This window comes from Macaca nemestrina, chromosome 1 (assembly GCF_043159975.1).
Source record: "Macaca nemestrina isolate mMacNem1 chromosome 1, mMacNem.hap1, whole genome shotgun sequence".
NCBI classification, from domain to species: domain Eukaryota; kingdom Metazoa; phylum Chordata; class Mammalia; order Primates; family Cercopithecidae; genus Macaca; species Macaca nemestrina.
In genome coordinates, this window is record NC_092125.1 from 59005344 (window position 1) to 59028800 (window position 23457).

At 42.6% G+C, this 23457-nt stretch overlaps 1 protein-coding gene and 1 non-coding gene across 2 annotated transcripts in view; one reads left to right on the top strand and one right to left on the bottom strand.

Moving 5' to 3' along the window:
• LOC105484704 (maestro heat-like repeat-containing protein family member 7) overlaps positions 1-23457 on the top strand; it is a 50838-nt gene that overhangs the window by 16878 nt on the left and 10503 nt on the right. Inside the window, exons 13-17 of the mRNA XM_071068550.1 lie at positions 3913-4067; positions 15220-15364; positions 15825-16000; positions 16651-16788; positions 16886-17000. Coding sequence (XP_070924651.1) covers positions 3913-4067; positions 15220-15364; positions 15825-16000; positions 16651-16788; positions 16886-17000 — 729 coding nt within the window. The remainder of the gene's footprint in view (positions 1-3912; positions 4068-15219; positions 15365-15824; positions 16001-16650; positions 16789-16885; positions 17001-23457) is intronic.
• LOC112427256 (U6 spliceosomal RNA) lies at positions 845-947 on the bottom strand. Its single transcript, XR_003018764.1, has one exon. It is a non-coding gene; the product is annotated as a U6 spliceosomal RNA (small nuclear RNA).

The following is a 23457-nucleotide window of genomic DNA, read 5'->3' on the forward strand; positions in this document are numbered from 1 at the left end:
AGTTTAAAGAATCACATGCTTCAACCCATGGGATAAAAGGCTAAATGAGGAATAGTTCGTGATTGTGGAAAAGACTCTTCTTTGGGAAGTGTTGACCATCTGGCCTCTATCTCCAACAGGATGGAAGGAATTGAGTCAAAGCTATAGCAGACTACTAGGGGCTGCTAGGACCAGGAGAGACCTCAGTCTTTCTTCCTGCTTCCAGACAGTATTTGATATGTTAGATCTATAGGTGCCTTCTTCTTTCTTCAGGAGGGATAATTCAGGGGCGTGTGTGTGTATATAAATATATACATATATATATATACACACATCCACAAACTTATGACACACTAACATAAATAGAGATGAAATACAGAGACTCCTTTATGAGAGCTGCGACTAGTTCTCAGTAAAATTAAGACAGCATAGGGCTGGGCGCAGTGGCTTGCAGCTGTAATCCTAGCACTTTGGGAGGCCGAGGTGGGAGGATCACTTGAGCCTAGGAGTTTGAAACCAGCCTGGGCAACATGGCAAGACCCCATCTCTTAAAAACATTAATAAAAAAATTAAGACAGCACAGTTTAGCGGTCCTTTTTATTATAGTATTTTAAAAGATCTTATGGACTGATGGAGGCCCTCTTATTTTAAGGGCCTAACCCACTTCTCTAACTCACTTATGACCTCTCCACAGTAGGCTCTATGAGCAGTTCCGGGATCTTACACTTTCCACTTCTCTGGCCTGGATTGCCTTTTGATTGAATGCCTCAGAACAGACCGCTGATAAGTTGAAGGGGACCCCAAAGATCAACTACTCTAACTCCCCACTTGATGCTTGTAATCTCTTTTGAAGGTTTTAAATCTATTTTGTATGGAATGCTTCACAAATTTACATGTCATCCTTGTGCAGGGGCCATGCTAATCTTCTCTGTATTATTCTAATTTTCGTATCTGTGAAGCAAGCACAATGCTTGTAATCTCTTTGAGAGCACCCCAGACCACTGGACAGCCAGATGGTGCTGAAAGCAATCTTGAGGCGCTCACTACCTTAAACCATAGCTCATTTGTATTTGTAAACTACTTTCTTTTAAAAAATTTTAATTTACAAAAAGGATATATATTTATGGCATACAACATGATATTTTGAAATATGTATGCATTGTGGAATGGTTAAACCAAGCTAATTAACATATCAATTAACTCACATACTTTTTTTTGGTAGTGAGAACGTTGAAAACCCACTGTCTTAGCAAATTTCAAGTATAGAATAGTCATCGTGTTGTACAATAGATCTGAACTTATTTCTCCTGTTTAAATGAAATTTTGTATCCTTTGACCAGTATCTCCCCAGTCCTCCTCACCCCCAGCCCCTGGTAACCACTGTTCTACTCTCTGCTTCCATGAGTTTGACTTTTTTAGATTCCATATCTAAATGAGATCACCCAATATTTGTTTTGCTATACCTGGCTTGTTTTGTTTTTCATAATGCCCTCCAGGTTCACGTATGTTGTTACAAATGACAGGGTTTCCTTCATTTTTAAGGGTGAATAGCATTCCATTGTGTATATGCCACATTTTCTTTATCCATTTATCTGTCGTTGGAAGCTTAGGTTCTTTCCCTATCATGGTTATTACAAAAGATTCTGCAGTGAACAGGGGAGTGCAGTTATCTCTTCCAGACACTGGTTTCATTTTCTTTGACTGTATACCCATAAGTGGTATTGGTAGTTTTACTTTTAGTTTTTTGAGTAACCTCCATCATGTTGGAATTTTCCATAATGGTTGTGCTCTTTATAAATGAGAAGGCCAGGTACGGTGACTCACACCTGTAATCCCAGCACTTTGGGAGGCCCAGGAAGGAGGACCGCTTGAGTTTAGGAGTTCAAGACCAGCCTAGGCAATATAGTGAGACCTCATTTCTACTAAAAATCAAAAGCGTTAGTTGTGCATGGTGGTGCCCACTTGAGTCCCACTAGGGAGGTTGAGTCCCACTAGGGAGGTAGTGGATCACTTGAGGCCAGGAACTCAAGACCAGCCTGGCCAACATGGTGAAACCCTGTCTTTACTAAAAATACCAAAAAAAAAAAAAAATTATCCGAGTGTGGTGATGTGCAGCGGTAATCCCAGCTACTCTGGAGGCGGAGGCAGGAGAATCACTTGAACCAGGGAGGTGGAGATTTCTGTGAGCCCAGATCACACCACTGTACTCCAGCCTGGGAGGCAGAAGGAGACTGACTCAAAAAAAAAAAAAAAAAAAAAAAAAAAAAAAAAAAAAGAGCAGGCGTGGTTACTCACACCTGTTATCCCAGCACTTTGGGAGACTGAGGGAGGTGGATCAGCTGAGGTCAGGAGTTTGAGACCAGCCTGACCAACATGACAAAACCCCATCTCTACTAAAGATACAAAAATTAGCCGGGCATGGTGGCGTGTGCCTGTAGTCCCAGCTACTTGGGAGGCTGAGGCAGGAGAATTGCTTGAACCTAGGGGATGGAGGTTACAGTGAGCTGAGATTGCGTCACTGCACTCCAGCCTGGGCAACCAAGCTAGACTCCATCTAGAGCAAAACAAAACAAAACATAATGGAAGCCATGTCCCAGGAGGCTGCGAGAGGAGATGGTCGACCCCCCAGCTATCAACCGCCATGTCCCAAGGCTTCTATACAATAGAAGTCGGACATGGTGGGTGTGTCTCTAGTCCCAGCTACTGGGAGGCTGAGGTGGGAGAAGCACTGGAGCCCAGGACTTCAAGGCTGCATGCAGTGAGCTATGAACATGCCACTACCTTGTCTCTAAGAAACAAACAAGCAAATATATCTTAGAGAAGGAATGTGTAGGACAATTAAAATCAACCCCTCAGGAAAAAGCAAGAATGCTATGCAAATCTGCCCTAAGGGCAGGATTTATGGTAAGGGTTGTTTTGACCTAAGGACAGGATTTATAGTAACAATAGATAAAGTAAGGCTGGTGTGGTGGCTCATGCCTGTAATCCCAGCGCTTTGGGAGGCCCAGGTGGGCGGATCAGGAGGTCAAGTGATCGAGACCATCCTGGCCAACATAGTGAAACCCCGTCTCTACTACAAATACAAAAATTAGCTGGGCGTGGTGGTGAGCGCCTATAGTCCCAGCTATTCCGGAGGATGAAGCAGGAGAATTGCTTGAACTCGGGAGGTGGAGGTTGCAGTGAGCTGAGACGACACTACTACACTCCGGCCTGGCGATAGAGTGAGACTGTGTCTCAAAAAAAAAAAAAAAAAAAAAAAATAGATAAAGTAGAAATCTTAGAGGTATTCTGGGAACAAAGGTTAATCAGAGGTCAATATGGTGGTCAAAACGAAAAGAAAAGGAAAAAATAAAACAACAACAACAAAAAAGAAGTCAATATGCTGGGCCAGGTGCTGTGGCTTATGCCCATGACCCTAGCACTTTGGGAGGCCGAGGCAGGTGGACTGCTTGAGCCCAGGAGTTCGAGACCAGCCTGGGCAACATGGTAAAACCCTGTCTCTAATAAAAATACAAAAAATCAGCTGGGAGTGGTGGTGTGCACTTGTAATCCCAGCTACTCAGGAGGCTGAGGCATGATAAAACCCGGGAGGTGGAGGTTGCAGTGAGCTGAGATCTCGCCACTGCCTTCCAGCTGCATGGGCGACAGAGCAAGACTCTGTCTCAAAAAAAAAAAAAAAAAAAAAAAAAGTCAATATGGTGGATTAGCATCCAACATGGGGTTGCTTCAGGCCCCATAGGGTCCAAGACAGTCCGTAGTCCTGAGGGTGTGGCCTGACTAGAGCAGAGTGCGGTGGGACGGTGACTTTTTTGGTCTGGACATGCTGTGTATGCATTACGTGCAGCCCTACAGGTGAAGTGGGTGCCTAGTTATGTGGATGCTGGTGAGCTGCTGTCGAGTATCTGGAAATAACCTCCTTTTCCCTCATTTCAGGTGCCGGAAATCATCCAGTACATTTACTACCACATGAACAGCATTACAGAAACCACAGCCCAAAAAACCATTAAGAAGATCCTGTATTTGCTGTCCCAGTACTACACTGATGAAGTTATCCTGACACTATTGAAAATAGAAGATCAGTCACAAAAGTAGGTGACTTTCGATCCCATAAGTACATGCCCCCAGTAGTCTATTTGCTTCTTCTTAAAACATATTCAGGACGGGCACAGTGGCTCACTTCTGTAATCCCAGCACTTTGGGAGGCCCAGGTGGGCAGATCACCTGGGAGTCAGGAGTTCGAGACTAGCCTGGCCAACATGGTGAAATCCCATCTCTACTAAAAATACAAAAAATTAGCTGGGCGTGGTGGCGGGTGCCTGTAATCCCAGCTGTTTAGGAGGCTGAGTCAAGAGAATCCACTTGAATTTGCGAGGAAGAGGTTGCAGCGAGCCAAGATCGCGCCATTGCACTCCAGCCTGGGCAACAAGAGGGAAACTCTGTCTCAAAAAAAAAAAAAAAAAAAGTCGCGGCTGGGCACAGTGGCTCACGCCTATAATTTCAGCACTTTGGGAGGCTGAGGCGGGTGGATCATCTAGGGTCAGGAGTTCGAGACCATCCTGGCCAACATGGTGAAACCCCGTCTCTACTAAAAATACAAAAATTAGCTGGGCGTGGTGGCGGGGGCCTGTAATCCCAGTTACTCAGGAGGCTGAGGCGGGAGAATCACTTGAACCTGGGAGGCAGAGGTTGCAATGAGCCGAGATCGTGCCACTGTACTCCAGCCTGGGAGATACAGTGAGACACTGTCTCAAAAAAAAAAAAGTTTTATACACACACACACACACACATATATATATAGCTGTTCTAACAAGCGTGTGGTAGCCTCTCATTGTGGTTTTAATTTGCATTTCCCTAATTCAGTTGTAACTAATGATGATGGGCATCATTTCATGTCTTTCTTTGCCATTCACATATCTTCTTTAATCAAGTATCCAAGTCTTTTACCCATTTCAGTTGGATTGTTTTCTTATTGGTGAGTTTGAGAGTTCTTTATATATTCTGTATACAAGTCTTTTATCAGATATACGATTTTCATGTATATCTCCCATTTTGTGGATTGTCTTTTCATTCTCTTAAGAGTTCAAAAGTTTTTAATTTGATGAAATCCAGTGTTTTGTTTCTTATGGATCATATTTAGGGTCATAGGTATTTCTTTCCATGTTTTCTTCCAGAAGTTTTAACTTTTGTGTTTTATATTTATATTTCACTTTTACTTAACTTTTTAGAAAGCATGAGGAATGGGACTAGGTTCAGTTTGTTGCATATAGAAGTCTAATTTTTCCAGCACCATTTGTTGCAGAGATTATCATTTCTCCACTGAAGTGTCTTTGCACCTTTATCAAAAATCAATTGATGGCTGGGCATGGTGGCTCACACCTGTAATCCCAGCACTTTTGGAGGCCAAGGTGGGAGGATCACTTGAGGTCAGGAGTTTGAGACCAGTCTGGCCAACATGGCGAAACCCCATCTCTCCTAAAAATACAAAAATTAGCTGGGAATGGTCGTTTGCACCTGTTATCCCAGCTACTTGGGAGGCTGAGGCATGAGAATCACTTGAACCAGGGAGGTGGAGGTTGCAGTGAGCCAAGATTGCGCCACTGCACTCCAGCCTGGGTGACACAGCAAGACCCTGTCTCAAAAAAAAAAAAAAAAAAAAAAATCAATTGACAATATTCATGTGCCTCTAATTATGGGCTCTCTTCTGGTCCATTGAGCTATATGTCAATTCTTTCATCAATACCATACTGTCTCTAATAGTGTAGTTTTATTTATTTATTTATTTGAGATAGAATCTCACTCTGTTACCCAGGCTGGAGTGAAGTGGCGCCATCTCGGCTCACTGCAACCTCTGCCTCCTGGTTCGAGGGATTCTCCTGCCTCAGCCTCCTGAGTAATTGGGATTGCAGGCGCCCACCACCATGCCCAGCTAATTTTTTGTATTTTTAGTAGAGACAGGGTTTCACCATGTTGGCCAGGCTGGTCTTGAACTCCTGACCTCAGGTGATCCACCCGCCTCGGCCTCCCAAAGTGCTGGGATTACAGGTGTGAGCCACGGCGCCCAGCCTAATGTAGTTTTATATTAAGTATTAAATCAGGTAGGATGAGTTCTTCAATTTTATTACTATTGTTTTGTTTTGTTTTTGAGACAGAGTCTCACTGTCATCCAGGCTGGAGTGCAGTGGTGCAATCACAGCTCACTGCAGCCTTGATCTTTTGGGCTGAAGCAATCTTCTCATTTCTGCCTCCTGAGTAGCTGGAACCACAGGCACAAGTCACCTCACCCAGCCTTTTTTTTTTTTTTTTGGTAGAAATGGGGTCTCTCCATGTTGCCTGGCTGGTCTCAAACTCCTGAGCTCAAATGATTCTCCCGCCTCAGCCCAAGTGCTGGGATTACAGGTGTGAGCTGTTGTACCTGGCCTATAACTCTTTCTCAAAATTGTTTTGGTTATTTTATTTTCTTTGCTTTTCCATATACATTTTTTTTTCTTTTTTTTTTTTGAGACAGAATCTCACTCTGTCACCCAGGCTGGAGAGCAATGGCATGGTCTTGGCTCACTGCAATCTCTACCTCCTGGGTTCAAGTGATTCTCTCACTTCAGCCTCCCAAGTAGCTGGGACTACAGGTGCGTGCCACCATATCCGGCTAATTTTTGTGTTTTTAGTGAAGATGGGGTTTCACTATGTTGGCCAGGCTGGTCTCAAACTCCTGATCTCGTGATCTGCCTGACTTGGCCTCCCAAAGTGCTGGGATTACAGGCATGAGTCACTGCGCCTGGCCTGCTTTTCCATATAAATTTTATAATTTATATAGAATATTTATTTCTTTAAAAGTATTCTGGTGGTATTTTTATTGGGATTATGTTGCATCTATAGAAAGTAAAATGAGAATTGACATCTTCACAATATTGAGTTTCTGGTTCATGAACACAGTGTATCTCTTCATTGATTTAGGTCTTTAATTTCTTTCATCAATCTTTTGTATTTTTCAGCACAAAAATCTTGCAAATATTTTGTTAGTTTTATACCTAAGTATTTTTGTGCAATTGTAAATGGTACATACATAATTTTTTAAAATTTTAGTTGTTTATTACTGCTATATATGAATAATATCAATTTTTGTATATTGACCTTCATTGACCTTATATCCTGCAATAAGTGAGGTTTCACTTATTAGTTCTTGGAGCTTTTTAACAGATTCACTGGGATTTTCTACATAAGCCATCATATCATCTGTAAATAGAGGCGGTTTATAGTGTTTCTTTTTCTTCCAAATTTGTGTTTCTTTTTCTTGCTTTATCACACTGGCTAGGACTCCTAGTACAATGCTGAGTATGGGTGATGAGAATGGACATCTTTGCTTTATTCCCAATCTTAGAGGAAAAGCTTTCAGTCTTTCACCATTAACTATGATGTTAGATGGTAGGGTTTTGTTGTTGTTGATGTTAGATGTCCTTTATCAGGTGAAGAAAATTTCCTTCTATTTCTAGTTTGTTGCAAGTATTTACCACAAATGGAGATTATCACAATGTTTTTACTATACCTATTGAGATAATTGTGTGGTTTTTCTTTTGTATGCTCTTAATATAATAAATTACATTTTTGACTGTGGAGCCAGCCTTGCATTCCCAGGATACACCCCATTTGGTTGTGATGTTTTATCTTTTTAACATATTGCTGGATTTGATTTGCTAATATTTTGTTGAGGACTTTTGTGTCATTTGGTTGAGGATTTTTTTCATGGGAGATACTTGGTCTGTAGTTTTTTCTGTCATTCATTTATTCTTTCTCTCTTTTTTTTTTTGAGACGTAGTCTCACTCTGTCGCCCAGGCTGGAGTGCAGTGGCCGGATCTCAGCTCACTGCAAGCTCCACCTCCCGGGTTCACGCCATTCTCCTACCTCAGCCTCCTGAGTAGCTGGGACTACAGGCACCTGCCACTTCGCCCAGCTAGTTTTTTGTATGTTTTAGTAGAGATGGGGTTTCACTGTGTTAGCCAGGATGGTCTCGATCTCCTGACCTCGTGATCCTCCCATCTCAGCCTCCCAAGGTGCTGGGATTACAGGCTTGAGCCACTGCGCCTGGCCTATTATTTCTCTTTTTTCTTGTACTATCTTTGGTTTTTGTGCCAAGATAATGCTGAACTCAAAAGATTGTTTTGGGAGTATTTTCTTTTTCTTTCTTTTTTTTTTTTTAGACAGAGTCTTGCTCTGCCACCCAGACGGGAGTGCAGTGGTGCAATCTTAGCTCACTGCAACCTCCACCTCCCAGGTTCCAGCAATTCTCCTGCCTCAGCCTCCTGAGTAGCTGGGACTACAGGCATGTGCCACCATGCCCAGCTAATTTGTGTATATTTTAGTAGAGATGCGGTTTCGCCATATTGGCTAGGCTGGCATCAAACTCCTGACCTCATGATCTGCCTACCTCGGCCTCCCAAAGTGCTGGGATTACTGGTGTGAGCCACCACGTCCAGCCTATTTTCTTATTTTCTATTTTTTGGAGGAGATTGTGTAAAATTGGTGTTACTTTTTTCTAAACATTTAGTGGAATTCAATACTGAAACCATCTGGATCTAGAGTTGTATTTGTTGGAAGTTTTAAAACTATGGATTGAATTTATTTAGTAGTTAGGGTCATTCAGATTATCTATTAATTTGTTCATCTTCTAGTCTCTTAAGGTGGAAATGTAAATTACTAATTTGGGAACTTTCTTCTTTTTTAAAATAAGCATTTTAGTGCTATGAATGTTCCTCTAAGCATAGCTTTATCTGCATCTAACAACTTTTGTTATATTGTATTTTCATTTTCTTTTAGTTCAAAAATCTTTTCTAATTTTCCTTGGGTCTTTTTCTGTCACCCATGAATTACTTAGAAGTATTGTTAATTTCCAAATATTTGTGGATTGTCCAGGTATATTTCTGTTACTGATTTCTAGTTTAAATTTATTATGGCCTGATAACATACTTTATGTGATTTCTATTCTTTAAAATTTGTTCAGGTTTGTTTTGTAGCCCAGAATGTGGTATATTGTGGGGAATGCTCATGTGCACCTACAAAGAATGTGTATTCTGGCCAGGTGCGGTGGCTCATGGCTGTAACCCCAGAACTTTGGGAGGCCAAGGTGGCTGGATCACCTGAGACCAGGAGTTCAAGACCAGCCTGGCCAACATGGTGAAACCCTGTCTCTACTAAACATACTAAAATGAATGAGGGATGGTGGTGCATGCCTGTCCACCCAGCTACTCGGGAGGTTGAGGCAGGAGAATCACTTGAACCCGGGGGGCGGAGGTTGCAGTGAGCTGAGATCCCACCACTGCACTCCAGCCTGGGTGACAAAGTGACAGCCTATCTCAAAAAAAAAAAAAAAGAATGTGTATTCTGCTGTTGTTGTCTGGAGTGTTCTATAAGTTAAGTTATAGAACAACACAGTGTTGTTCAAGACTTTTATAACCTTGCTGATTTTCTGTCTACATATTCTGTCAATTACTGAGAGAGGAGTGTTGAAGTCTCCCAATTTACTTATGCATTTATCTATTTTTTCCTTTGTTTTTATCATTTTTTGCTTCATGTATTTCATTAGGTGTATATACATTTAAGATTGCTACATCTTCTTGATGAATTGACTGTTTTATCATTAATTAATGTCCCTCTTTGTACCTGGTAATGCTCTTTGTTCTGAAGTTCCCTTTGTCTGATGTTAGTATGGCCATTTTTGCTTTTTAAACAGTCTGTATTTGTGTGGCATATCTTTTTCCATTCTTTGAACTAATATATATAATTATATTTAAATTTTTTAAAAATATAGCATATGGTTGGACTTGTGTTTTTATCTAATCTGACAATCTCTGCCTTTTAGTTTGTGTATTTAAATCATTTATAATTAATGTAATTAATAATATATTTGGATTTAAGTCTACCATCTTATGATTTATTTTGTTTTTCCCCTTTGTTTTTTATTCCTGTGTTCCCCTTTCCTGCATTCTTTCAAATTGTTTGAATTTTTTTTGGCATTCTATTTTAACTTATCTATTAGATTTTGATTCTTTGTACCAATTTTTAGTGGATTCCTGGGCATTTACATACCTAAAATTTTATAGTCTACTTACATATCTAAACTTCCATAGTCTGTTTAGAGTTAGTATTTTACAATTTTGAGAAAAGGTAGAAGCTTTCACTATACAGCTTGTTTTACCTTACTTACATTTTTTTGAGACAGTCTTGCAGGCTGGAGTGCAGTGGCATGATCTCAGTCACTGCAACCTCCACCTCCTGGGTTCAAGCGATTCTCTTGCCTCAGCCTCCTGAGTAGCTGGGATTACAGGTGTGCGTCGGCATACCCAGCTAATTTTTGTATTTTTAGTAAAGATGGGATTTCACCATGTTGGCCAGGCTGGTCTCGAACTCCTTGAACCTCAAGTTATCTGCCCGCCTCAGCCTCCCAAAGTGCTGGGATTACAGGTGTGAGCCACCTTGCCCACCTAATTTTGCTTTCAATAGTCATACATATTTTTAAACGTAAGGGGATAAAAACGGTCTGTTACATTTACTCATATATTTGCCATTCCTGTTGCTTTATCTTCATTGTTAAAATTTCAACTTTCACTCTGATAAAATTTCTTTTCTGCTTGAATAACTTCATTAGCGTTTCATTTAGAGCATGTCTTTGAGTGATAAATTCTTAGTTTTCTCCGTATGAGAATGTTTCAATTTTACCTTCTTTTTTTTTTTTTTTTTTTTGAGACAGAGTTTCACTCTTGTCGCCCAGGCTGGAGTGCAATGGTGCGATCTCTGCTCACTACAACCTCTGCCTCCCGGGTTCAAGTAATTCTCCTGTCTCAGCCTCCCGAGTAGCTGGGATTACAGGAGCCTGCCACCACACCCAGCTAATTTTTTTGTATTTTTAGTAGAGATGGAGTTTTGCCATGTTGGCCAGGCTGGTCTCAAACTCCTGGCCTCAAGTGATCTGCCTGCCTCGGCCTCCCAAAGTGCTGGGATTGTAGGCGTGAGCCACTGTGCCCGGCCAGTAAATTTCTGTTCATTATAAATTACCCAGTCTATGAGATTTTGTGATAGCAGCACGATACAAACTGAGACAATGGCAAAGGGGCTTTTTTTCAGCTAAGAATCTTGAGAAGGGGAGATTATTGTGAATTACTCAAGTGGGCTCTTAATGTTATCACAATGTGCCTTGTGATTGATGTATCTTGTTCAAACTTCACTGAACTTCTTGAATCTGTAAATATATGTCTCTCACCAAATTTGGGAAGTTTTAGGTCATTATTTCTTCAGATATTTTTTTCTGTACCAGTCTCTTTTTCTTTTTATAAGATTTCAATGACACGAATATTCGACTTTTAAATGGTGTCCTATAAGTCTCTGAAGCTCTGTTAATTTTTTTCTAATTTCTTAGTTCTTCAAATTGTATAATTTTTATTGATTCATCTGCAAGTTCATGAACTTTTCTCTCTGTAATCTCCATTTTCCTCTTGATCTCATCCAGTGAATTTTTGTTTCAGATATTGTATTTTTCAGTTCTAAAATTTCCATTTGGTTTTTTTAAAAAATAGCTTATTCCTCAGCTGAGAACATGAGAACATCCATCTTTCCACTTCTTTCTTTGTTTCTTTGCTTCTCTCTCTCTCTTTAGTTCTTTTTTGAGACAGAGTCTTGCTCTGTTGCCCGAGGTAGGGTGCAGTGGCATGATCATAGTTTACTGCAGACTCAACCTCCAGGTTAAAGCTATCCTCCCATCTCAGCCTCTGAGTAGCTGGGATCACAGGGGTGTGGCACCATACCCAGCTAATTTTTTAACTTTTTGTAGAGACAGAGTTTCTCTATGTTTCCCAGGTTAATCTTGAACTCCTGGGCTCAAGTGATCTTCCGCCTCAGCCTCGCAAAGTGCTGGGATTACAGGTGTGATCCACCACGCCTGACCTTTCCATTTATTTCTGTTATGTACATCTTTACCTCATGGAGCATGGTTAAAATGTGTACTTAAAGTATTATTATTATTATTTTTAGACAGGGTTGTGCTCTGTTACTCAGGCTAGAGTGCAGTGACGTGATCATAGCTCACTGCAACCTAGAACTCCTGGGCTCAAGTGATCCTCCTGCCTCAGCCCTCAAGTAGCTAGGACAACAGGCATGTACCATCATGCCCGCTATTTTTTAAAGTAATTTTTTAGAGAATGGATCTCACTATGTTACTCAGACTGGTCTTGAACTCCTGGTCTCAAGGGATCCTCCCGCTTTGGCCTTTCAAAGTGTTGGGATTATGGGTATGAGCCAATGCACCCGGTCGTGTCTTAGAGTTTTAGCTGCCTGTGCTGCTACAGCTGCACAACTGGATCTGGCTTCAGGGTGATGAAATGAGAAAAAAGAGAGAGAGAGAGAAAAAAGAAAAAACAACTAGCGCTTCCCCCATCCCTACACTCACTGGGCCACAGTGCCCTGTGTTAGGTGCTTTTGTTGCTGCCCAAATGCTTCTACTGTGCAGCTCTGCATCTGGAGTCACTCTCAGGACAGAGCTTGGGAGAGGAAAGACACAAAGAAAGAAAGAAACAAGGATCCCACCCATACTTCCCCAACTCACAAGGACCCATTTTCCCAGTCCTCTGACCAGAGAGACAGAGTTTAACTCAGAGATTTTGTTGCCTGTGCCTGCTGCATAGTTCAGCCCTTAGGTCACCTTCGAGTCAAAGCTGGAAGACAATAGAGAAAAAAGAATTTGGGGAAACTCACTCAAATGTTGTTTTTCCAGTGTTGGGAGGTAGTTGCTTTTTGTATTTGTCCAGTGTTTTTAGTTTTAATTGGTGCAAGAGCTAGACTAGAATGGGCTTGCTCTGTCCTAGCAGATTGCGTAGACTCTCTTACTAGGGAAATTAGGATTGCTTGTTGTTAATTTCCTTTATCATGAGAAGGAAGTGTCTTTCTATTCTGTATCTGCTGAGTATTTTTCTTTTCACTGATGTGGAATTGTTTAACAAAAGGTTGATATCATATAATTAGAGTGTTTGCTTTTGGGTCGGGGGTGGTTTGAGACGGAGTCTTGCTCTGTAGCCCAGGCTGGAGTGCAATGGTGTGATCTCGGCTCACTGCAACCTCTGCCTCCCAGGTTCAAGCGATTTGCCTGCCTCCCGAGGAGCTGGGATTACAAGCGTGTGCCGCCATGCCCAGCTAATTTTTGTATTTTCAGTAGAGATGAGGTTTCATCATGTTGGCCAGGCTGGTCTCAAACTCCTGAACTTAGGTGATCTGCCTGCCTTGGCCTTCCAAAGTGCTGGGATTACAGGCGTGAGCCACTGCACCTGGCTGGACAAAGTTATAATTCGATAGAAGAATAAATTCTGGCATAGTAGAGTGACTGTGGTCAACAGTAAGGTATCATATATTACAAAACAGTCAGAGGAGAGGCTTTTCAATGCTTTCAATGCAAAGAAATGGTAAAATCTGCTGAGTTTTTTGAAAAAATAAAAAATAGACTTTGAAATACCAAATGCCATTGCAACATCTAATGACATATTTATACAAATTTATACAGGTTTCTTTCTTTAATCTTTTAATTTCCAAGTGGTTAGATATTTTGATCATCTTTTTCTAGTTTTATTGGATGATAATTAGAGAACACGATCTAAATGTCTTCTCCTTTTGATAATGTGTTGAGGGATTCTTTTGTGTGTATAGACCAGGAAGATTAATGTTATAAATTTTACTATATGTTTAATGGCTATTTGAAATAAATTTATATTCTCTACTGCATGCAAAGTCATCTATTAGACCAGACTTGTTTATTTATTTATTTATTTTTCTTTTTTGTATATTTTTAAAGTAGAGATGGGGTTTCGCCATGTCACCCAGGCTGGTCTTGAACTCCTGGGCTCAAGCAATCCTCCCTCCTTGGCCTCCCAAAGTGCTGGAATTGCAGGTGTGAGCCACCTCACTCAGCCAGACCAAGCTTATTTAATTGTTTTATAGTATCTCATTGTACGATTATTACAAACTTGTTTTATCCATTTTTTTAATGACTGTTTGTTGTTTCCAGCTTCTTGCTATTATTAACAGTGCTGTTATGCACATTCTTACTCTAATATTGTGTTTAGATTTATAGGCATATTTACCATTTTATTTGCTCACCATCCCTTGCATCTCAAACTTTCCTTAGGAAATTATTTTTCTTTTCCCTAAAGGGGAAGGAAAAAACAAAACCTTTAAAGGTATTATTTAGGAGTTTATCCTCTAGGGAGACGCAATTGGTGAAACCATCTATTTTTGTTTATCTCTAAATAAAGCAAATCTGCATTAAATGATAGATTTGCTGGGAACTTGGGGGTTGATGTTTATTTTTGTTCAGCACTTGGAAGGTTTATCCCACTGTCTTCTGCTCTTCACTGTTTCTGTGGGGAAGTTGGCTCTCAGTCTCATTGCCATTCTTTCATTGACAACTCATTTTTTCTCTCTTGTCTTTGTCCCCAGAGCATGCTGTGTATTGTTTACCAGCTGTGAAAGTCTGTCTTCACCTTTTATCTCACCTTCACTTCCTCAATGCTTTGCCCTCCTGTTTCAAAAAGGCCATGACTTCTTGAGGACACTAAGCACATTTTCTTAAAATTTTATGTTATTTGTAGCAAATGCTTTTCAGATATGTACTTTTCTTCTGAGTGTGATTTTTCCAGGTAAAAGTGAGAGGGGAGACACACTAGGCAAAGGGAAAGGCATGTGCCCAATGATAGAGGAGAGAGAGTCCATGCATGGGGTGAGGTTGGGGGTGCTCTGCAGGGCTGGTGATCAGACCTGGCCTGAAGAGAGGTGCGGTCATGCCAGATATTAAGGATGACAGGGGAAAGCCTGGAAGACAGATGCAGTGGTCTGGGGGTGGGTGGGTAGTGAGAGCTTGGACAGGCCAGAGAGAAGGCTCTTCTCACTGATCTGACACATTCAAGTGTGGTCAACAAGCTTTGGCCTCAGATATTTTCTCAAACCAGGTTCACAGACCAAGTGAACATTTCCAGATTTCTGTGAGATGACAGAGAACAGGGAGGTCTGGAGGTGATGGCAAGATGAAAGGAATAGAAGGAGAAAAAGAGAGAGGATAATGAAGAGAGAGACAAGAAAGAAGGAAGAAACCAGGGGAACTAGGGGCCTGGGCAAAGGAGCCTAGAGTCCCCTCCCCTGGAAGCACTGTGGGACTTGTGAAGAATGGCTTACCTGGAGTGGGTAGCTACATTCATGGGTTTCTGACTCTGCAGGGGGGTTTGCAGGCCCTGGGAAATCCTGGCATCCTTCCCCAAAGGCTACGAAATGATCATGGACTATCTGCTCCAGAGGCTGACTCCACACCAGAGATCAAAGGACCAGGAGCCCAGGCACAGAACAGAGATCTCACCACTGATTGTATGGAAAGGCCAGCAGAGGGGGGTTGGGGTGGGGAAGGGGACTCCCTGCTCTCCTGTCCTCAGCTGACTTGGGCTCTTTGGCCTTGACCTTTTAGGTATCAGTGTTTGGTGGAACAGTCTAATGGCAGTCTTGGAGTTGGGTTACAGGGAGGGTTTTCCAGTTGACTTAGCTTTGTCAGGGAGATAGAAGAACTGAAACCCCCAGTTCCTCTTTAACTTTCAAAGATGGTAAGAGACTAAAACAACCACCATGATTAGAAGAGTGCTTTAAAACAGTGACATTCTAGAAATTGCCCTTCATTTTTCTGGCTTACACTAATGTAGTCTTCACTTGCTCCAACAGCATGGGTTTTACTGGGGAAATCTGTCATGGTGATGGATTGTGGAAAGAGATTTCCTGGTGATGGGACCTATGAGTTGAAGATATGATAATGCCTCACTCTTCTTCTCCCTCCCAGGCCACCAGAGCCATCCATGAGCTCCTGCTGGAACCCAGTCGGCGGATGGAGGTGCAGTCCTTCTTCTCCTCCTTGTTCATGGCCTTGCTGTTCCAGATCTCCTTTTTGGTGGTTGAAGTGGACACTGAAATAAGCCAGGATCAGCAACACATAGCTGAATGTGTGGACCCTATAAGGTACCTTTGGTGTTTGCTAGTGATTACGCTCCAGGGACCATCAGCTTAGCACCTTCGCCTGACTTGGTGTCAGCCTCCTAGGCCTGAATACCCTTTGTACACCCTCCTGCCAGGGCACTTAACATGTTCCCCATGCGTCATTTCAAGAAGTCCCCCAGGACTTTAAAAATATATATTTTATTATTATTATTTTTAGAGACAGGGTCTTGCTATTTTGCCCAAGCTGGTCTTGAACTCCTGGCTCAAGCCATCCTCTTCTCTCAGCCTCCTGTGTTGCTGGGATTACAGGTGCAAGTCCAGCTATCTGGACTTTTTAGAAAAGACTCCTTCTTTAAACTTGGCCTACTAGGCTGATGCAGAGATTCTGCACCAAAATGAGATCAATACCGTGGATAACACACACATCCGAGTCCACAGACCTGGATTGCATTCCCCACCCTTCTGCTGGCTCCTTGTGTCACCTTGTAGATGCCACATCTCTCTTGGTCTCAGTTGCTTCGCTTGTAAAATATTAGCCTGGGTCTCTGGGGGCTGTCCCACACCAGCAGTTCATGATCCTGAGAAAGTTTTGGGAGTCAGGCAGGTGGCCGGTGAGGGAGAGGAGCGCAGGTGGTGAATGACTTCCTATCTGTTTTTGGCCCTTTCTCCAGTTCTACCGTGGAGGCCCTGAAGACCTTGATGCGAAGTTCTGGGTATGGGGACTATGTGTCTTCTATACAGAGACATGGGGGCTGGTGGCTTCTTGTCAATCCTGAAAGACACTATGACGGAGTCACTGTGCTGGCCAGGTGAGCTGCACCTGGGTCCGCGGCTGGAGGGCCATGCGTTCACTTGGCCTGCTCCTGCGGCCCAGGCCTTACCTGAACACTGTGCTCTTGTTGGTAGGTCCCTGGTCATCAATAACTGTTGGCACAACCGCCCCCTCTTCAGCTCCATCATCAGATTCCTCCAGGACCCAGACTGCAAGAATCACTTAACGGCCCTTGTGTTCCTGACAGAGGTGACTGGCTCTTGGTGGGAGGGGGGCAGGTGAGGGCGATCCCTCTGTGAGACAGCCACACCCAACAGACGCCTCCTGGAAAGGCCACTGACTCACTGCTAGGAAGGGTTGGGGGACATGGCTAACGGTTACCTTGAGCCGGGGGCTTTGGTGCCTTCTTGAATCTCACAGCAGTTTGACTCTGCCCTGACTTTACAGAAAAGCACAGCTCTCTCCTTCAACCACCTCAGCCTTGAGCAGCCTTTTAAAATTAATCCTTGCTTAGCGATTGACTCAGTACAATTCAGCCACCTGACAGAAAAAAAAGAAAATAGGAAATTTAGAAAACATGGAAAAGTATATCAAAAATTATACAACCATTACTAAGCATAATCCCTAGAGGAAACCACATTTATTCAGGTTTTTGCCTATACAGAGGGGTGTGTGTGTGTGTGTGTGTGTGTGTGATAGTTGAAATCATTTTCTACTAATATTCTGTATCCTGCTGTATTCAAATATCTGTCTATGTCATTACATGTTCTTTGTAACATACATTTTTAAATTTTGTTTTATTTTTTGAGACAGGGTTTCACTCTCTTGGCCAGGCTGGAGAGCAGTGGTGTAATCATGGCTCACTGCAGCCTCCGTCTCCTGTTCTCAAGTGATTCTCCCACCTCAGCCTTTTGAATAGCGATGCCTACAGGCATGTAGCACCACACTTGGCTAATTAAAAAACAAAATTTAATATAGAGAAGGGGTCTCGCTGTACTGCCCAGGCTGGTCTTGAACTCTTGGACTCAAGTGATTCTCCCACCTCAACCTCCCAAAGTGCTGGGATTACAGTTGTGAGCCACCATGCCTGGCCTATAAATGTAAATGTTAATGTGATTATAATGTTTCATCACAAAGATGATCTATAATTTATTCGACATTCTGTTTCCAATTTTACAAGATTATAAATAACACTTTAATGAACATCTCTGTCAAAAGTTTTTGCCCATATTCCAGATTATTTCCTTAACTATTGAATATAATAAGTGGAACTATTGGTTCAAAAAGTATGAATGTCTTCTATAACTTTTAACAATAATGCCAAATTGCTTTCCAGTAGAGCTGTACCAATTTAGATTTCCACCAACAGTATTTGGGAGAATTTCAGAGTTTCTGACCCACTACAGCTTTAAATGGGATCCTTTTAAAATTCAAGCCACCAGATTTTTTTTTTTTATAACAGGGGCTGGACTACTTTTGAACATAACCACAGAGATAGAAGATAATACATTACTAATACTAGGATGTAAACAGATATTATCCCAGTGTGTCGTCGTGTGCCCTTATGTGGATTATAGGACATTGGTGTCTTGTTGGAAGGTGTCCACTGCTAGAGGCTGACCTGTACATGTTGGTATGGGGTACTGAGATACACATTCAAGGATATATGTCATGTTGGCAGAACTCCTGCTCAGGGTGTGGGAATGAGACATGTAGGATGCAGAACCCTGACTGGAAGGGGATGGCTTAGTCCAGTGGATCTCAATCATTTATGAACGTCATATCTTGGGGAAGCTGTTTAAAATGCAGATTCCTAGGCCCTGTCCCCAGAGACTTGGATTCAGGAAGTCTGGGGTAAGGCCCAGAAGCCTTTTTTGCTGGTGGGTTTTTTTTTTTTTTTTTTTTTTTTTTTTTTTGAGGTGGAGTCTCTCTGTCGCCCAGGCTGGAGTGCAGTGGCATGATCTTGGCTCACTGCAACCTTTGCTTCCCAGGTCAAGCAATTCTCCTGCCTCAGCCTCCTGAGTAGCTGGGACTACAGGCACGCATCATCCGCGCCCAGCTAATTTTTGTATTTTAGTTTCACTACATTGGCCAGGCTGGTCTTGAACTCCTGGCCTCAAGGGATCCACCTGCCTTGGCCTCCCCTCTCAAAGTGCTAGGATTACAGGCATGAGCCATTGTGCCCACCCTCCAGAAGTCTTCATTTTCTTTTTTTCTTTTTCTTTTTTCTTTGAGACAGAGTCTTGCTCTGTTGTCCAGGCTGGAGTGCAATGGCACAATCTTGGCTCGCTGCAGCGTCCACCTCCTGGGTTCAAGTGATTCTCCTGCTTCAGCCTCCCGAGTAGCTGGGACTACAGGCATGCACCACCATGCCCAACTAATTTTTGTATTTTTAATAGAGACAGGGTTTCACCATGTTGTCCAGGCTGGTCTCGAACTCCTGACCTCAGCTGATCCACCTGCCTTGGACTCCCAAAGTGCTGGGATTACAGACATGAGTCACCACATCCAGACGAAGTCTTAATTTTCTAAAAGTACTCCAGTGGTTGCTGTGCCACAGGAAGTGCTTGGACCCAGCTTTGGGAAACAGTACAAGGCACAAGCCTGCGTGGGCTGGAGGCCACCATGAGATAGCTGCCACTCTCTTTAGAGCAGTAATTCTGAACCCTGGCTGCATATCAGTATCCTCCCGGGAGGTTTCCAAAATGCTAATGCCAAGCCCCCACCCCACCCCTCACTCTCTGTCAAGTTTTTCTATTTGAATAGATTTGGGACAGGGTCTAGGCATCAGTTTGTTTTAGAAGCTCCCAGGTTTAAAGGGATGTTCTAGAAATACAGCTAGGATTGAGAATCACTCTAGAATTTCCCCAAGTGTCTGATACCCAACTGAAACAAAGGGACAGACGATAGAGCGTTTGCTCATCTGCCACCCTGATTGCGGTTTCAGGCTGACAACGGGGAGGGGAGGTCAGCGTGCTTGGGAAGAGGCTGGAAGGCACACCCCAGTAGCGAGATGGGTGAACCCCATTCTTAGCAATCAGAGAGAGAAGTAGTAGATTCTAAAGTGGAAAGCCAGTGGGGTTTTAGGTACCAGGTAAGTAAGTAGGTCAAGATCTGTTAAGTGAGAGACCATGGCTAAGAAAGCTTTCTAACATTTCCCAGGCTTTGTCACTCCCTGATTGTTGCTCGTTATCTTTATTCATTTCCTTGAGATGATCACAAGTAGAAATATTTAAAAGAGAAAAGGTTGTGTGCTTTTCTTCAGTGTACTCAAGAAACAGCAGAGCTCTGTTATTTTATTTCTCTCTAATTCTGTGAAAAGGGTGTTATTTAGCTCTATTTTGTAGAGAACGAAAGTGAGGCTCAGAGAATTTAAGAAGTTACTTACTCAGCTAGAGAGTAAATTAGGGTGGATCTGCCTGACTGCCAATCAAAGACAGATGAAACTGCTGATATGTTAATGAAGACTTCTTTGCCATTAGCAACATGTAAACGTACATTCATATGTGCATGCATACATGCATGCTAAAGCAAGTACATATATTTTAAATGTATCTGATTGACTTTTGGCTTTTAAAATGTTATTTTATTATATAAAAGATATTTTCTATCTCACAAGTCATCAAGCAATAAATGTTATTTAAAATAATCTATATACACATATAATACAAACAAGCAAATTAAACCATGGAAACTGATTATTTATTTATTTTTAAAATTTTATTTATTTTATTTTTTGAGATGGAGTTTCACTCTTGTTGCCCAGGTTGGAGTGTAATGGTGCAATCTCAGCTCACTGCAACCTCTGCCTCCCAGGTTCAAGCAATTCTCCTGCCTCAGCCTCCTGAGTAGCTGGGATTACAGGCGCCCACCACCACACTCAGCTGATTTTTTGTATTTTTAGTAAAGTTGGGGTTTCACCATTGGCCAGACTGGTCTCAAATGCCTGACCTCAGGTGATCCACCTGCCTCAGCCTCCCAAAGTGCTGGGATTACAGGTGTCAGCCACTATGCCCGGCCTATTTATTTATTTATTTAGTTTTGAGAAGGAGTATCGCTCTGTTGCCCATGCTGGAGTGCAGTGGCATGATCTTGGCTCACTGCAACCTCTGCCTTCTGGGTTCAAGTGATTCTCCTGCCTCAGCCTCCTGAGTAGCTGGGATTACAGATGCCTGCCACCACGCCTGGCTAATTTTTGTATTTTTAGTAGAGGCAGGGTTTTGCCATGTTGGCCAGGCTGTTCTCGAACTTTTTCTTCTTTTTTTTTGACATGGAGTCTTGCTCTGTCACCCAGGCTGGAGTGCAGTGGCTGGATCTCAGCTCACTGCAAGCTCCACCTCCCGGGTTCACACCATTCTCCTGCCTCAGCTTCCCGAGTAGCTGGGACTACAGGCGCCTGCCACCTCGCCCAGCTAGTTTTTTGTATTTTTTAGTAGAGACGGGGTTTCACCGTGTTAGCCAGGATGGTCTCGATCTCCTGACCTCGTGACCCGCCTATCTCGGCCTCCCAAAGTGCTGGGATTACAGGCTTGAGCCACCGCGCCTGGCCCTGTTCTCGAACTTCTGACCTTAAGTGGTCCGCAAACTGATTTTTTAAATGCAGTCTTTTTTTTTTCTTCTTCTTTTGCCTTCTCCCCTCCTACTACATTCAATCTATACCTCCACCTCTTCATCTCCCAAGTATCTCAAATGCAAGCAACCAAGTATGTATCCTTCTGCATGCTCAAATAATCACACACACATAATAGATGTTGACAGATTGTTTTCCAAAGAAACACTAACAATTCACATTTATCTCAGGGAAGTGTGAGAGAAGGGTTTCTCTCTCTCTCGTCTAACAACAAAGCTTAACCCTTTTTAGATGTTTGTCCTCCTGGCAGGTATAAAGCAGGGATGTCCAATCTTTTGGCTTCCCTGGGCCACATTGGAAGAAGAATTGTCTTGGGCCACACATAAAATACACTAACACTAACGACAGGTGATGAGCTAAAAAAAAAAAAAAAAAAAAAATCGCAAAAACCTCATAATGTTTTAAGAAAGTTTACAAATTTGTGTTGGACCACATTCAAAGCTGTCCAGGGCAGCGTGGAGCCTTTGGGCTGTGCGTTGGACAGGCTTGGTGTAAAGCAATACCTTATTGCTGCTCTGGTTTGCATCTCCCTGGCTCCTATTGATTTTGAGCATTCTGCATATAATTTTGTGATTTGGATTTGCCCTTCTGTGAATTCCTTCCCATGTCCTTTGCCCATTGTCCTATTGAATTGTTTGGCTTTTTCTTGTCTACAATACTACTTTAACTCCTGATTTTCCATTTGCACGACTACACATGTTTTTCCATCATAATGTTTTCCATCATGTGCATGCTAGTCTATCCTTAAACAGAGTGCGTGCCAGGCTGGTCTATCCAGGTGAATGTACTGATGTATGTAAGTCTGAGCCAGCCTACCTGTGCAGACTCAAGGTGTCCTTCTGGCATGTTTATTCCAAAGCATGTGCACTTAGAGCAGGAGTTCTCAATGCTGGATGCATATTCATATCTCCAGGAGAACCTACCCTAATACTTGGGGGCCAACTCAGTCCAATTAACTCAGAATCTTGGGGGTGATGTGGGGTCCAAGAATCAGCATTTTTAATAGCTCTGCAGGTGACACAAACATGCATCACTTGTTCGATATCACCCAGCAGAGCCTGGAGTCCCCAGCGCTGTTGAATGATCATTACAAGGATTTCTTCCTTTTTCTTTTTCTTTTCTTTTTTTTTTTTTTTTTGAGGCAGAGTTTCACTCTTGTTGCCCAGGCTGGAGAGCAATGACACAATTTCAGCTCACTGCAACCTCCGCCTCCAGGTTTCAAGCGATTCTTCTGCCTCAGCCTCCTGAGTGGCCAGGATTACAGGCATGTGCCACCACACCCGGCTAATCGTGTATTTTTAGTAGAGATGGGGTTTCTCCATGTTGGTCAGGCTGGTCTCGAACTCCCAACCTCAGGTGATCTGTCTGCCTCGGCCTCCCAAAGTGCTGGGATTACAGGCGTGAGCCACCATGTCTGGCCAACAATGATTTCTTAATAATTCTCCTTTCTCCCCCTCTCTTTTAAAAAATTATTATTCTGGGAGACTGTCTTTGACTTTTCTCTTTTGCCTTTTGAACAGGTCAGTAAATCTGTGTTTTGCAGTGTTCTTCAGGGTCATCCTTTCTCCATTCCCACTACCCTGGCCTAGTCCAGACCCTTATTACCTGTGCTTGAAGCAATTATTTTAACTTTTCTTAGAGACAGCGAGTCTTGCTATGTTGCCCAGGCTGGTCCCCAACTCCTGGCTTTAAGTGATTGTCCTGCCTCAACCTCCAGAGTAGTTGGGATTACAGGTGTGAGCCACCATACCCGACTGGAGCAACTCCAAAAGATAACATGCTGGTCTCTTTCCTCCTAGGATCTTCTGTCAACATAACACGTTTCCCAGGTCCAACATTCCCTGCCAATGGAATCCTCCTCTGGAGTCGGATCAGCACCCAGTTGCCCTTCCCTCAACTACATTATGCTTAGCTTATCCCTACATTTCGCCCTTGTTTTGCTATACCTACCTTTTCCCATTAAACACACACATGCTTACGTTCCCCTTCCATCTGCTCATTGAAGTTCTCTTTATTCAAGTTCAGCTCAAGTTCTACCTCTTTCTTTTTCTTTTTTTATTTTTAATTTTTTTTGGA